Source organism: Podarcis liolepis (assembly GCF_965112155.1).
Source record: "Podarcis liolepis genome assembly, chromosome: 14".
NCBI lineage: Eukaryota > Metazoa > Chordata > Lepidosauria > Squamata > Lacertidae > Podarcis > Podarcis liolepis.
Window position 1 is genome coordinate 52,441,287 of NC_139569.1, and position 16,821 is coordinate 52,458,107.

General features: G+C 45.2%; 1 protein-coding gene across 1 annotated transcript in view; it reads left to right on the forward strand.

Moving 5' to 3' along the window:
* The window catches only part of LOC310693582 (thrombospondin type-1 domain-containing protein 4-like), a 252,516-nt gene extending 236,474 nt beyond the window's left edge, over positions 1-16,042 (forward strand). Inside the window, exon 8 of the mRNA XM_083475940.1 lies at positions 15,283-16,042. Within this exon, the coding sequence (XP_083332066.1) occupies positions 15,283-15,294 (12 nt within the window). The 3' untranslated portion in view covers positions 15,295-16,042. The remainder of the gene's footprint in view (positions 1-15,282) is intronic.
* Positions 16,043-16,821: the final 779 nt, after the last annotated feature.

The following is a 16,821-nucleotide window of genomic DNA, read 5'->3' on the forward strand; positions in this document are numbered from 1 at the left end:
CCCGTCTGTCATCCATACAAAGCTACATTTACATTTTAGCAGTGCAAGTTTGCTTACAATTGCAAGAAGGTGGGTTTCAATTGCATTAAAATCTTGCAGCATAATCTCCCAAAAAGATATAAATGGTCTTAAAGAAAATAACAAAGAACACCAAAGATGTATGTGTTGTTTTGCTAAGCAACAAGACAGAGACAGTGTCACTCTTTAATTTATGAAATGACAAAGGAATCTGGTATTTGGTTTTCTGTTAACATTGTATGTTGAAAGGCCTTCTCATCCATTCCAAAGTTTGAGGGACAAGACGCACCTTTTTTTAATTGTCTTGGCTTTGAAAAGAATGATTTTCAGGGGAGGAGAATTATTGGCTCTCATTGGCTGTCGGAAATCCTCGCCTCTCCGACCTGTTTGAAGATATGATTTGCTGCACACAGAGAGTGAATGCAGAGCCCGGAACAACAATACCCTCGTGGAAAGAGTCAGACCCAGCTGGGGAGATTGCAAATCTCAGCTTGTTACAGGAGGCCTTAAGACGATTGTCTGCCTTTATAAGTGTGTGTGGGAAAACAAACATGGCTTAATTATTCTCAGATTAGCATGCTTCTCCAATGAATTTGATAGCAGCTGCTGAAATTCATTGAGATGTCTCCCTGGAGTCTTTTCATGAAAGATGTAGGCGGAAGAACACAGTGCGCCAATCAACTTTGGTTTGTCTTTGCGGAAACCAGTTAAGGTCAAGGAGTTTGTACTTCTATTAAACTGAAAAGCCAGCCTTGAGAAATAGGTGGTGTAGCCAGAGCTCTCAGGCAGGCTGAAATCAGACTTGTGAGACCAAAGAAGGCTTTTCTTTGCCAGAAGACACTTCCATTCAGTGAGCTTTCACCACAATTGTTCAGGATGAAAAGTAACTGATTATCCTGACTATGTTCATTAATGGATAGAATAATTCGAGGTTTCATTATGCAGGATGGGTTATGGTTGAGCACCTTATGCTGGGGAGGTTTGCTGTCTTGATGGCATGTGGGAACATTGTGCTGCTGTTGTACAGTGCATGCAGAGAGTTCTTGGGTGGAATGGAGGGCTTTGTCTGTATGCAACAGGTGGCCTGTGACTCCATTTGGCTAAAAAGAATGGATTTCTGTTCAGAGAAATGGCACTTGCAACTCTGTAAGTCTTCAGTATTGTTTTCTTTCTTGGTGTGATAGTAGCTTAGTGGTAGAGCACATGCTTTGCATGCAAAAGCTCCCAGGTTTAATCTCCAAGTGGAGCTGGAAAAGACTCATCAGTCTGTGTTGATGATGTTGACCTAGATGGATAGCTGGTCTGACTCACTATAACTCCCTATGTTCCTGTGGTGTGCACAGAGGACAGATAGCTAACATGTTGCACTCCCAGAATTGCTGAGCTCCAACAGCCCTAGCCAGCATGACCAATGGCCAGGAATGATGGGAGCTGTAATCCAACAACTATCTGGTAGGTACCACATTGGCTACCTCAGCTTAGAGACTGGGAGAATGGCCTTCAGTGGGTGGGTGTTTCCTCTAGCCCACGCTATTTCAAACTTGGGTCCCCAGATGTTGTTGGACTACAATGCCCATCATCCCTAGCTACCAGGACCAATGGTCAGAGATAATCCAATAACATTTGGAGACCCAAGTTTGAGAAAGGCTGCTCTAGCCCTGTGGAAACCTACAACATAGCATCACTCCATGTGATATTCTTGGTAAAAATGAATGGCTGCCCCAAATGACCAGTCATGACATAGCATCATTCCCACAGGGTCATTCTCAATGAGGAATGCCGCTGGGCTTCCCTACTGTTGCACTGTCTTCACTTTAAGTGGCAGCAAAGCTTTTAAACTATCATCAACTCAAATAGGCATTTACTTACTAAATTCGGAATTTATTGGAAGCAGGAAGTCCTGTTAATTCATTACAGCAAGGCTGAAGCTGTTGTGTTTGCCAAGAAGCATGAGCAATGTAAATTGGCTCTGGCTGTTCACAGGATTGAACAGTGCCATCCATTCAAACATTTCAGGCTCTATTTCTCTGAAAATAACTTATGGCATACCCACATGGAGGCAATTTCAGCCTCAGCAGCCTGCTCACTGTAGTCTATAATGAAGCTCACCTTTACTGAGGGCCATCATTTGTTAGAAGCACCATTGTGTCCCATCATTTATATGGTGCAGCAATTTGGGGGGTAGCCATTGCAGAGATTTAACTTCTACATAATTAAAAGTGGGGTCTTGCACATGGTCTTGGCAGTATCACACAGCACACCTGGCACATTATTAAGGATTTTCTTCTATAAAAGCACACATGCATAAATCCATCATGTTGCACTGGGGAAAGCCATCTTTGATGTCAGATCAACATTTAACAGTATTGTGCTTTTAGATGTACAGAATAGTAAAATAATATTAAAAAGACTTCAACCCTCTGCCACCTCATATCTTATCATGGAAAACCATTCATCCCAATATGTGAATTTCTCCCAACCCTCCAAAAGCTTAGTGGGTGGGTATGCCAACCCATTGGGACAGCTCTGTTCCTACCATGCAGTTCTGACCCCCCCCCTGCCTTGACCCCCCCACCTTGATCTTAGACTCCTTAAACTTGGACTGCTGGTTTCACCTTACCTAACTAGCCTGAGCGTAATTACGGATGCTGTGACTCATTAACCGATGTTGAATATGAGTCTCTTATCTTCCATAATAAAAACATCTTCCTTACTTTCTATCAAAAACAAAACAAAAGACAAAACAAAAGTCTCCCCAAAGTCCCTGACCCTTTAATGTGAAACTAATGGCCCCAGGAAAGGAGTGATTTTCAGCTAGCAATATCCAAAGCAGAACACCTGGTGGGGAAGGAAATGGACCCTTTGCATGCCCATTTTCCATCCCAAGGTCTTAAAAGCTCACCTGTAGATTGCAGCTCTGCTTTGAGGGACACCATTTCCATTCATTAATGTAATACACTTGCTAATGAACTACCATTTAGGTTTTAATGGGCCATAAATCAGAATGATCCCATGAAATGACAAGGGCATTGGACCTCGTTATTCAAAGTGTCTCCCCTGGGACAACAGTCTGCTGGGTCAGTGACTTAGCATAGGGCAGTTGTAACTGCTCTTGAAAGAAAAATAAAATTAATAATTATAGTTTTGTTTTTGGCATTTGGGAAGCCTTATCCTAATGAGGGGGAATATCAAAGGGGGAGATCTATAGAGTTAATGTTAAATACAAGTTGAGGTGGGGATGGAATTACAGTGAGATGGTAGGACTGGAGGCATCAACAATAATACCTATTATCTGGAAACCTTCATAGGTTCTGTATGTTATAAACTGGCTAACTTGGTTAGAATTGACAGCAGAGGGCCGGTTAACAATTTTGAGATTAATTAGTCCATTTTTCTTTTTTAAAAATAAGCAGGCATAGAAGATGCTATTAAGAAATGTCTTAGATTTATTTTCAGTCTTCTAAGTATTGGTTACTTATTGTAATTGCAATGCTTGGTTTATTGAATTGCCCATTACAGTGGTACCTCGGCTTACAGATGCTTCGGGTTACAAACTCTGCTAACCAGGAAGTGGTTGCTCCAGGTTAAGAACTTTGTCCCAGGATAAGAACGGAAATCGCGTGCTAGCGGCGCAGCGGCAGCGGGAGGCCCCATTAGCTAAAGTGGTACTTCAAGTTAATAACCGTTTCAGGTTAAGAACAGACCTATGGAACGAATTACTGTATTTTTTGCTCTATAGGACACACCCGACCATAGGACGCACCTTGTTTTAGAGGGGGAGAACAAGAAAAAAAAACTCCCTCCCCCCGTTCAGCGCCCCTTCAGCGAAGCGGCAGGAGAAACGGAGCCCCTTCCATTTCTCCTCCCGCTTGGCTGAAGGGGCGCCGCACAACCCTCCCTCTCTGCTGAAGCCAGGAGAGTCTTGCTCTCCCGGCTTCAGCAAAAGGAACCCGAAGCCTGCAGAGCACAGCGGGAACTTGTGCTGCGCTCCAAAGGCTTCAGGAGGCTATCCCTGAAGCCTGGAGAGCGAGAGGAGTCGGTGCACACTGACGCCTCTCGCTCTCCAGGCTTCAGAGAAAACAACCCGAAGCCTCTGGAGTGCAGCGGGAACTTGTGCTGCACTCCAAAGGCTTCAGGAGGCTATCCCTGAAGCCTCCGGAGCACGGAGGGAGCGCTCCCTCTGCGCTTTGGAGGCTTCGTGTTGCATTCGCTCCATAGGATGCACACACATTTCCCCTTAATTTTTGGAGGGGGAAAAGTGCATCCTATAGAGCGAAAAATACGGTAAGTTCTTAACCAGAGGTACCACTAATGTGCAATGGGTTGGATTGAAATATTCTCTTCCTCCCAAGGAAGGATTTTTCTTCCAACCTGTCCTGACTCCCACTTCAAACACTAGAGCTGGGCAATACTTTGATAAATTATCTGAAACCAGTATGTCATTCAGATCGTGTGACTAGTTTCAGACGTTTTGAGTTGGCAATACACCTCAGTTCCCCAGCCACCGCCAGCGTAATGCACCTCACTCCTGCCTGCCTGCCTGCGCTATGCTGGCAGTGGCCAGGGAACTGAGATGTATTGCCCTCTTAAATTGCTTGCAGATGGCAAAAGGGCAGGCAGGCAGACGGAGCCCAAGAAGGTGCTTGCCCGGAACCATCAGGCTCCATTCACCTGCCTGTCTTTGTCTCCACCTTCTCTTGGGCAGGCAGGCTGCCTCTTCCTCCTGTTTGGTCACTCCTGGAGGAAAGAGGAAAGAGGCAGCCAATCCACTCAGGCAAAAGCAGATGCGAAGGCAGGTGCATGGAGCCTGAGAGGGGCAAGCACCTTCTCAGGGTCTCTCTGCCTGCGTGCATGTGCCTCTGAGGAAGCCCGCTTGCTTGAACCAAAGTGGTATGGGGGTTGCTCCGCTGTAGGGTTGGGCAATATATGGCAGGCACTGATACCTTGGGGGAGAGAACTGATTGGTACCACAGCAGGAAGAAACCAGCTAAGCTGGTGGTAGAGAGGAAGGGGATTCCTTTGAAATTCACACTTTGCTGAATTTTGCAAAGGAGTTCTCCAGCAGAGTAATGTGCACAAAGTTGTGTATAATGGGGGGTGAGATGTGCACAAGTTAGTGAAAATAACATACCAAAGTGTGTTAGGGAAATTCTTTACAAAAAAGCATAAATTAGGTGAAACTGCTGCTGATAATATTCTGGATTATTCAGCTCAGAATAAACAGAACCATTTCTCATTTTTTGTAGGAAATAATTTGGTTTCCCTGGTGTAATTCTGACCTGATTAAGGATTTTGTCCCATTCCTACTTTGGATTTGTGTTTTGATGATTGATGCTGAGAAATGTCACCCTCGCTGTGGCCATCCAAGTGGTGTTTTTTTTTTTTTAAATGTTGCATGTAAAACTCCTCCCCCCCCATTTATTTATCTAGGCAATTTCTTAGAAGAAATGTTCCTTGGGTGGTCTTTTCATGAACATAAGGGGTAACCAAAAAGTGGGAGCTTTCCCTGCAATTCCATTTCTCACAGGATGACCTCAGTTTTGATTTGTTTTCATTCCATTTAAGGCTTTAATTATAATGTTTCCAACCCAAAATAAAGCTGCTGAACGATGTATTCCTTTTTGCTCTGTATTGGAGGAGGGACAAGAGAGGAGGCCTTAATTTCAGCAAATAGATAGCTAGATTGATTGATATCCCACTGCATTAAAAAATAAGTGGTTAGTTTTTCAAGTACTTAATATACAGTACGTTTTATTATGTAATTTGATTTGGGGGGGGGGAAGAACAGCATGTCTTTACTAGGTTAGTACATTAGTTAGCAGGGGGAGAACCTCCTCTCCCCTCTCCATTCATTCCATTGCAAGATTGGACTAGATGATCCCTGGGCTTCCTTTCAACTGAACAGTTCTGTGATTTGTCATTAATTAACTCAGGTCAGGTCAAGATATTTCATAGAATCATAGACTTGTAGCGTTGGAAGGGACCACAAAGGTCATTTGTCCAACCCCCTTCGATGCAGGAATCTCAGCTAAAGCATCCATGACAGATGGCCGTCAAAAACTCTCTACCCTCCACCCCCACCTGGCCACAGAGCTCCCTTCTTTTTTTAAAAAAAGAAAGGTGATTAGAAGCTTAATTAAAGTTTGGGAGTGCTTAGAGATTCTGGGAAGGTTCTGTAATTAACCATTGGCAATAACAGCAAAAGCCTTTGTGGGAGGGGGATTGGCTCTCCACAGGCTTCCATGCATTAATTCATACTCAGAACCAAACAACTATTTTAGATGGACAACATTCAATGATGTCTGCTTGCTTGTGCAAGAATCATAGACTCATAGAATTGTAGAGTTGCAAGTAACCCCAAGGGTCATCTAGTCCAACCCCATGCAAAGCAGGAATTTCACCCATGACAGATGGCCATCCAAGCTCTGCTTAAAAACCTCCAAGGAAGGAGAGTCTACATCCTCCCAAAGGAGACTGTTCCACTATCAAACAGCTCTTTCTGTCAGAAAGCGTTTTCCTTTTGTTAAGTCGGAATCTCCTTTCTTGTAACTTGAAGCCATTGGTTCACGTCCTGCCCTCCGGAGCAGCAGAAAACAAGCTTGTTCCCACTTCCATGTGACAGCCCTTGAGATATTGGAAGATAGCTATCCTATCTCCTCTCAGTCTCCTCTTTTCCAGGCTAAACATACCCAGTTCCTTCAACTGCTCCTCCTAAGGCTTGGTTTCCAGACCCTTGATCCTCTTGGTCTCCCTCCTCTGCACATGGTCCAGCTTGTCAGCATCCTTCTTAAATTGTAGAGCCCAGAAATGGACACAGTATTCCAGGTGTGGTCTGACCAAGGCAGAAGAGAGTGGGTGTCAGGGGTTCAGGAGCAGAGACACAGGGAAGGGAGGAAACAGACAGCGAGGGGGAGGAATCCGAAGGTAATATGAGCGACGACAGCGGACCGAGATCTCCGAGTCTTTCCAGTGAGTCGGAAGATTCTCAGAAAGGGGCGCCAGTGGTCAGAGCAAGGGGGGCGCCTAGGGGAACACCCCAGGAAGAAGGGACCAGAGGGGGTTCAGAGAGCAGCAGTTGGAAATCGGGACCAGCGTCCCCACCAGAGCGCAGCAGGGGGGAGGAGTCCCAGGTATCGGGATCGGGCGGCTCTCCGCAAGAGGGAGGACAGGAGTCAGGACTGGCCACACCTCCATCGGGGAGCGAGGAAACGGTCAAGAGGAAGGTTGAAGGCTGCGTGCGCGCGCCAAGTTCAAATGCACAGGAAGGCGGCGCAGTAAGCAGCCCGGATAGAGAGCCAGGTCCTAAAGCCCGCCGCAAAGAGGGAGAAGAGTCGGGGGGGTCAGCGTCAGAAGAGTCCAGGAAGGAAGAGACCACGGGGGGTAGAGGGACCCAGAGGAGAAAGGAAAGAAGGAAGAGGTGGAGCAAGGCGAGAGTATTAAGTTGGTGTACAGGGGGCGGAGACTCAGACGGAGCTTCGCCGGTCTAGCTTCTAAGACGTAGAGCTGCGCGCTGCGGCTTTGAAATGGAAACTGTAACTCAATAAAGACTTTTGTACAGTACTGCCGGCTAGCGTGGTCCTCTGTGAGCTGGGACCTGGAAGCGGCTCTGACAATGGGACTATTACTTCCTTTGACCTGGACACTAAATTTCTGTGGATGCAATCTTAGTTGTTGTTGTTGTTGTTTTTTTGCTGCGGGATCACACTATTGACCCATGCTAAGCTTGTGGTCCACTAAGACCCCTAGATCCTTTTCATATGGACTTCTAGTAAGCCAGGTGTCCTCCATCTTATATTTGTGCATCTGGTTCTTCCTGCCTAAGTGCAGAACTTTACATTTGCCCCTACTGAAATTCATTTTGTTAGCTTGGGCTCGGTTCTCCAATCTGTTAAGGTCATTTTGAATCCCGATTCTGTCCTTTGAGGCATTAGCTACCCCTCTCAGGTTGGTTTCATCCGCAAATTGGATGAGCAGCCTCTCAATCCTTTATCCAAGTCATTTATAAAGATGTTGAACAACAATGGGCCGGGAATAGAGCCCTGTGGGCCCCCACTTTGCCACTTCTTTCCAGGATGATGAGGAACCATTAGTGAGCACTGGGGGGGTTGCAGGGGGAAGGAAAAGCCCCACGGCTTGAGAGGATGCCTCCTTGCACTACAACTTGCTGCCCATCCCTTCCTCCTGCAGGAGGGAGTTCCATAGTTTAGCTATGTTCTGCATGATGAAGGACTTTCTTTTCTCTGTCCTGAATCTTCCAACCTTCGGCTTCATTGGAGGTCCATGAGTTCTAATGTCATGAGACGGGGAGGAAAACTTTTCTCTATCCACTTTCTTCACACCATGCAAAGTTTTATAAACTTTTATCATGTCACCTCTTCCTTGCCTTTTCTATAAACTAAAAAGTCCCAGCAATTTGCAACCTTTCCTCATCGGAAGGTTGCTCCATCCCTTTGATCATTTTGATTGAGCTTCTCTCCCCATTTATTTGCTCCTCATTACTCCCATTCGAGGGCCACCCCATGCAGAGTCCAATACCGTAATCCAACCAAGAGGTAATCAGCAGCCTGCTAGAGTTCTTACATTTGGAGTAAGGAGCAGCAAAAAAGACAAAGAAAGACCTTGATCTATTTTCTTATTTTTCAAAGCCCTATTAATGGAGCGGATAGGAATTTTTTAATCTTTCTTTATTTGCTCCTCGCTGCCACAAGGCTCCCTGCTACTGCATCTACAATGCTCACTGTCACTCTCTCGTCACTTCCCATCTTCCCATCTTGTCCTTTGCCTGCTCCAGATCGGAAATATAATCTGGTGGACATCAGGCTGGGGAAGGCTGGCGTACTTCAGAGGCTGCCTTCTTCTTCTGCCTTCTTTGTTGCGCTGAGCTGAGAATACTCAGCAAATTTTATTTCTTATTTTAATCAAGCTTGTTTTAATTACTTAGCAGCTTGCTGAAATGCTGGAGGGTCAACTGCTATGGATTCATGCATAAATTTGATGTGTAGCATTTAAATGCCACAGAATCTTCACTTAGCTGCATTAATTGCCTAGTTTTCAGGTTACTTTTATTTCTGCCTCTCCTCCAACTACCCCTCCCCCACCAAACAGTGCTTCAGTGCTGTACACACTGGTGCCGATGAAATGCAGCTCCTAGCCCAGTTCAGCGCATAGTGATATAGTTTTATAGTGTTGGCTGTGGTTTAATTAAAACGCCAGTACCACGGGAGCAGAGGCCAGGCAGAAAAAGTGCGGGTAGAGGCAAACCTGAAAGAAAATAATTTGATAAATGGATTCAGACCCCACATCTGATGTTATTGCTTCTCCTGTAAGCACAGATGGAGTGCAAAAATGCAAAACATTCCCAAATATTTTTAATGGAACTCTTTAAACAGTGGGAATGTTATTGGTAGCCTGAATTGGCCACAAGCTAATCAAAATTTAGCATTTTAATTAGGTGCAACCTAATCACCTTTCACTACTCCAGCAGCAAGGCAAATATTCCTTTCTTTCCATCTACAGCATAATTTAAGGGAGGTTTCAAATTGTTTCCACAGTCTCTCTCCCTCCCTCCTGTTCTCCCTTAAATTAGGTTGTCCAAACTGGCCATAAATATTTCTTTACATAATGCAATTGAAGAAGAAGAAGAAGAAGAGTTTGGATTTGATATCCCGCCTTTCACTCCCCTTCAGGAGTCTCAAAGCGGCTCACATTCTCCTTTCCCTTCCTCCCCCACAACAAACACTCTGTGAGGTGAGTGGGGCTGAGAGACTTCAAAGAAGTGTGACTGGCCCAAGGTCACCCAGCAGCTGCATGTGGAGGAGCGGAGACACGAACCCGGTTACCCAGATTACGTGACTACCGCTCTTAACCACTACACCACACTGGCTCTAGTTTGAGTCAATCTTTGGCCTAGTTTGAGTCAATCTTTGGAGGGAGTACCGTATTGGCCTGAATATAAGATGTACCCGCAAATAAACAACAGCTTTTAAATTCAAGGCTTATTTGCAGGTGTGGCCTGCCTCCTGGCACTACTGGCCTGAATGGGGGTGTGTGGGTGGGTGTGGTGCCAGTGCTCAGTTCCAAGTGCACTTCCTGATACAGGGCTGCCTTCAGATTTCTTCTAAAAGTCAGTTAGTTGTTTATTTCCTTGACATCTGATGGGAGGGCGTGCCATAGGGCGGGCACCACTACTGAAAAGGCCCTTTGCCAGGTTCTCTGTAACCTCACTTCTCGCAGGGAGGGAACAGCCAGAAGGCCCTCGGAGCTGGACCTCACTGTCTGGGCTGAATGATGGGGGTGGAGACGCTCCTTGAGGTATACTGGGCTGAGGCCGTCTAGGGCTTTCAAGGTCAGCACCAACACTTTGAACTGTGCTCGGAAACGTACTGGGAGCCAATGTAGGTCTTTCAAGACCGGTGTTATGTGGTCTCGGCAGCCACTCCCAGTCACCAGTCTAGCTGCCGCATTCTGGATTAGTTGTAGTTTCCAGGTCACCTTCAAAGGTAGCCCCCTGTAGAGCGCATTGCAGTAGTCCAAGCAGGAGATGCACCACTCTGGCGAGACAGTCTGCGGGCAGGTAAGGTCTCAGCCTGCGTACCAGATGGATCTGGTAGACAGCTGCCCTGGACACAGAATTGACATGTGCCTCCATGGACAGCTGAGAGTCCAAAATGACTCCAATGCTTCACACCTGGTCTTTCAGTAGCACAGTTACCCCATTCGGGACCAGGGGGCCCCCACGTGAAAGAATCTGCTGCTGTTTTCTGCAGGGCATCAGCAGAAAGGCCATCAACATGGGATAAAACATCCCCTACCACTCTCTGGAACCATTTGATAATAATACCTTTATAGTGGTCCCTTGGGTTAAGTACTTAATTTGTTCCGGAGGTCCGTTCTTAACCTGAAACTGTTCTTAACCTGAAGCACCACTTTAGCTAATGGGACCTCCTGCTGCCATCGCGCTGCCGGAGCATGATTTCTCTTCTCATCCTGAAGCAAAGTTCTTAACCCGAGTTACTATTTCTGGGTTAGCGGAGTCTGTAACCTGAAGCGTATGTAACCCGAAGTACCACTGTATTGTCAATGTACAACCTGTGCACAATGAAATTAAATGAGCCTCTCCCCCCCCAAACACTCAATCACATTTCATTCTGCAATCTTAATGGATTCATTAAGTGACGGGGGCGGACCATCCGAATTGGTCCCACCTCCCTGCAGAGGGGATGGGTCGCAGAGAAGTCCAGTTGCACCAGGAAGTGATCTGACCAAGGCACTTCTTTTGTTTCACTTTTACTTAGTGTCAGATCACCAACATCCGTAGAGGTGAAGACCAGGTCTAAGGCATGTCCGTGGCTATGAGTTGGGCCAAACTTACTCAGGGACAGCCCCATGGAGGCCGTGCTTTCCATGAAGTCCTGAGCAGCATTTGTAAGGTCGTGTCAGCATGGATGTTAAAATCCCCTAGGACAACCCAAGTAGCTGTCTCCAGGAGAACATTCGTCACAACCTGAAGTGGCTTGGGTAGGGAATCCTTGGTGCAGCAAGGAGGTTGGCACACCAAAAGGAATCCTGTACTGCCTCTATTGCCCAGCTTCCAAAACATGCACTCAGAAAACTGGGTCTTCCCAACAGGACACCTGGTGCAAGCTAATGACTTCCTAAAGATCACCGCAACCCCCCCTCCCCACCCACAGGACCTGGGTTGCTGTGCGTAAGATAAACCTGGTGGACAAGCAGTGGCAAGAACAGGCCCATCTGCTTCATCTAACCAAGTCTCTGTCACATGAGTCCGGCAACAACTGGAGGGGCCCTGGGTTAGTGGAAGGCTGCAATAAGCTTTTGGTGTGATTTTCCTGCCTCCTGACTTTAGCCCATTTTCCACAGGTAGATGAATAAAGGAAGGAAAATGGGGTGACTTTATGTGTTTTGTCTCCTGCCCTGTTTTTCTGTTGTTGTTTTGTGTTGTTGTTGTTTTGATAAGCCACCTTGAAATGTAGGTATATGATGGGAAATGTAGGTATATGATGGGATAAAATAATACTTAAAGAGGATGAACTAGCACATGAGAAGCATCCAGGAGAAGAGAAAGACGGGTGGAAAAGCCCTACATCTGGAAGTCATTTATTATGTATTGGAACAGTTTAAATGAGGAATGTAAAATCTGAGACTGTGATGTCAATGTCTTGACTGATTGTATCATTTGGTCATTAACATTGCCTATTAAATTGCAAAAAATATGTTGTAGGAATGAATAAATGTGCAGAAAAGTTTCATCCTGTTTACACTGGAATATATAGTAGGTAGGTACTTTCAACATGCTTTCAAAACACATGTAGAAACTTATTTTAATCTTAAAACAGTGGTTCTCAAAGGGTGTGGCAGGAGAGGATGGCAAGTGTGGCAGGAAGATTCAAGGGCAATCAAAGAAACCTTTAAACATTTCAGTGTAGTATAATATAGTATCAAAACAATATTATTTGCAGAATATGGTGAGATACCTTTCTAAAATGAGGAGAGCATCAAGTGATACTGCAAACCATAGGAGCCAACTCCTAGGGGCTATGGGGGCTTTGGCCCCCCAATAAAATATTTGAGGGGGCCAGGACCCCACAAAGTTGATTGGCATCCCCATTCAAACGGTGTGTATGCACTGCATAATGTGATCAATTTTGTGGGGTGGAGTTTACCTGGGCCTCCACAATCTCTTATTCAAGTTGGCACCCCTGCTGCAAACTCCCACCTCCCTTTGAGTCTGCATACATACTTAAGATACATATGTAAGGGACTGCATTTCTGGATGTCCTGTGATAATATTGTAAAGTAGTTGTGTTCTGTGTTGTAAATCAAGCACTGTTGGGACTTGTTTCTTTTTGTTTTCCACTGTACCGGTATTTCTTATAAACAAAATACGGTTTCCTGTGCTGGTTTGTATCCTCGCATAGGACTTACAATATGATGCTGTTCAGCAGCTTTCAGAGTTTTGAATAGCTCTGTTTTATTTTGTTTGTTTGTTTGTTTGTTTTTTTAAATCAGAGCAACATGTTTGTTTGTATGTTACAAACTTAAATGAAGCTTCTTACCATTAAAAAATCACTCACTGCTGCCCTTTAACAACAACAAAAGACAGAGGTCTTCAGTGCTGCACAAGCAGAATTTTGGACAGCCTCATATCTTGCAAAACCCATGAGCCCAGGCAGATTTTGAGATATCAGACAACATCAAGCTATACTTTACCAAAAAGTTCAGATGCTAAATGACATGGGGCTTTGTGGGGCCCCCATCTGACTCACGGAGATTTACTGACTTTATGGCACAAGGAGGTGGGGGAGCACCCCACCCACCACATTTCATGCCTATTATTTATAATGTTGACTGATATCGCTCTCCAAGGTTTCTGGTGGAGAGCTCTTGCCTACCTTATGCAGTTGGAACCTGGGACTTTCTGCACGCAAAGCAATTGCTTTATCCCTGACCTTCAGCCCCTTTCCCATACCTTTAAGAAGACATTTTCCAACTTGTATAGGAGAGGGAATCTTGGTTTGCTACAAAAAAGTTAAAATAAAAAAATTCCTTCCAGTAGCACCTTAAAGACCAACTAAGTTAGTTCTTGGTATGAGCTTTCGTGTGCATGCACACTTCTTCAGAAGAAGTGTGCATGCACACGAAAGCTCATACCAAGAACTAACTTAGTTGGTCTTTAAGGTGCTACTGGAAGGAATTTTTTTATTTTGACTATGGCAGACCAACACGGCTACCTATCTACTACAAAAAAGTTGTATTTGACAAAACGGCTGCATGAAAACTGGGAGAGAACACTCAGTTATGTGAACAATTGCCCAGTGCAGATACTATAGAAAGAAAATTAGTTTGTGTTTATTTGACAAGGAAAACTTGCCCTTGTCTCACTTTACCAGATTCCTGCATCTGTGTCCAGCACTTCAATGGTTCCAGTGTCAGTGAGAATCTCACATATTTCAAGGAGTCCAAATGGACTGCCAAACACCCTTTGGGAAAGATCAGCCAAAAACTAGCTGAAATGTGAGGATAAGCAGAGTTTTAAACGGCCCTAAGGTGTTGATGTAATTAAATGTAATTAATTCCAGAGAGAGATTTATTACACACACACACACAAATTCCTGAAGATTTGCTAAAAGCTAAAGATAATTTTGGACTTGCAAAGGATATCCAGGGCCATGGGTATTCTGGCTGTACAACCTGCCATTTTATAAGCAAAAAGCATCCCGTTTCTTTGTGTACCATAAGTGATGCAGATTTGCACATATTGACTTGTCATTCCACCTTGCCCTGACAATTTTTAACTTTTGGGTTATTAATTTGGGGCATTAAATGAGAGAAGGAGATAAGCAAATGGATATTAATAGCCATAGAATAAAGTTAATGAACTGGTTCAAAATGGGATTGCCAGGATATTAACTGAAGCAGGGAGAGTGGAACATATAACACCAAAAGTTCTATGCACCGAGGCTGCCGCCAAGCCTAGGCTTGGGGTGTGTGTGTAATTTTTTTTAATTTTTTTTGTAATCAGGAAATGCACCTGGCAAGAAAACATTTATTGACATTGGAATGGTAGACTCCAGGAGCTGCCCCTTTACAAGAGCTGCCCTTTTACATATCTGTACTCCACAGCATGGAGGCAGACCCTGAGAGGCTTATTCAGAAGTATAAGAAAGCACCATTGAGACTGAATCCTATCAGAGCAACTTAGCTGCTCTCTGGTCTCTGTCCAGGGTCCTTAAAACCTCCCTTTGACTGCCCAGGATTGAACTCTCCCTGTCCCCTTTCTCTGCCACAGACTACTTGGTGCATCTGTATCCTCCTGGCTCACCTATGGCCTCTGTTTCCCCAAGACTGAATTGAGGATGCGTGAGATTTAGATTGCACCCATGGCACTAGCAGAAGGATCTATTCTCCCTCTCCCCTGCTTTTAAATTATTACTACATTTAAGGTCAAACCTACCACCCCGAGCACAGTAGCTATGCAAACATTATGTGTGACCCAATAAGGGATCTTGTGGTTTTCTCCAAGCTCAACTACGTTTACAGAGATAACAAAGCACCTGTCTTGGAACAGATTCAGAATTCACCCGCTGATCCTAACTAGAGAATAATTGAAAAATGTAGCATGTATGGCAAATTGTACTTTGGTTTTTAGCTAATATTTACTCAGAAAAAGTGTGTACTTAAAAAGGTAAACTGGTTCCAAATATTGGTTCAGGCAGTTAAAAAAGAATCCTTTTCTCTTACCAGTTTCAGCTTTGACTTTAATCCAGAAAAAGCATGATGTCAGGGTAAATAGCCTAGCCTCATTTGCCGGATGAGTGGGTGGAGGTTTCAGTATGACTACCAACATTTCACAAGGGAATTCTGCCCAAGCCTAAAGCCATTCACTATTGTGGCTTTATGAACCAGGAGATAACTACCTAGAGAAGGTAGGTGGCAGAGCTAAACTTTCCCCTTTTCCCTAATGGGACTCAGACCTGGTTTATACAGTTCCTGCACACTTGAGGGAGAAAATAATATGCATTCAGCCATAGTAGAAGATAGCACCACCTCCCAAATGCCACGCACAAAAGCCAATAAGGCTGGCAGCTGAATCTTATTTCAGCACTGGCAACAGGATGGTCTTCAGAGAGCAGAAGACTTGGTTAGGGGCTGCAGAGCAAGCCACCCCTGGGGCACACAGCTCTGTCCTCCAACACCTTGCCCCTGCTCCTGCTCCCCAGTAGCTGCTGACTGAGGCAGCCCCTTCACTCTGCCTACAGGTAGAGCCAGACCTGCACCTAAAATCCTCTCCATGGAGCACCCACCTTATGTGTGAAATTCTGTGCCTGTTGGAAGAGGGGAGCTCTTGTCTCTTGTCTCACAAATGTAGGCATGCTAGATCAGTGGTGCTGTGCATGAGTTGCCCACAAAAGGTTCCAGGTTCAACCCCCAAGCCAGCATCTCCTGCTAGAAAATGTTTTGGGTAGCTGGTGACAGAAAAGACACCTCTCTGCCCAAGTCCCTGTGGAGCTGTACCAGTACTGGGCAAAAAAATGAGAGGCACAAATACAAGATGGGTGACCCCTGGCTTGAGAGCAGTACATGTGAAAAGGATCTAGGAGTCTTGGTTGACCACAAACTTGACATGAGCCAACAGTGTGACGCGGCAGCTAAAAAAGCCAATGCAATTCTGGGCTGCATCAATAGGAGTATAGCATCTAGATCAAGGGAAGTAATAGTGCCACTGTATTCTGCTCTGGTCAGACCTCACCTGGAGTACTGTGTCCAGTTCTGGGCACCACAGTTCAAGAAGGACACTGACAAACTGGAACGTGTCCAGAGGAGGGCAACCAAAATGGTCAGAGGCCTGGAAACGATGCCTTATGAGGAACGGCTAAGGGAGCTGGGCATGTTTAGCCTGGAGAAGAGGAGGTTAAGGGGTGATATGATAGCCATGTTCAAATATATAAAAGGATGTCACATAGAGGAGGGAGAAAGGCTGTTTTCTGCTGCTCCAGAGAAGCGGACACGGAGCAATGGATCCAAACTACAAGAAAGAAGATTCCACCTAAACATTAGGAAGAACTTCCTGACAGTAAGAGCTGTTTGACAGTGGAATTTGCTGCCAAGGAGTGTGGTGGAGTCTCCTTCTTTGGAGGTCTTTAAGCAGAGGCTTGACAACCATATGTCAGGAGTGCTCTGATGGTGTTTCCTGCTTGGCAGGGGGTTGGACTCGATGGCCCTTGTGGTCTCTTCCAACTCTATGATTCTATGATTCTATGGATTAGTCGGGGAAATAGTATG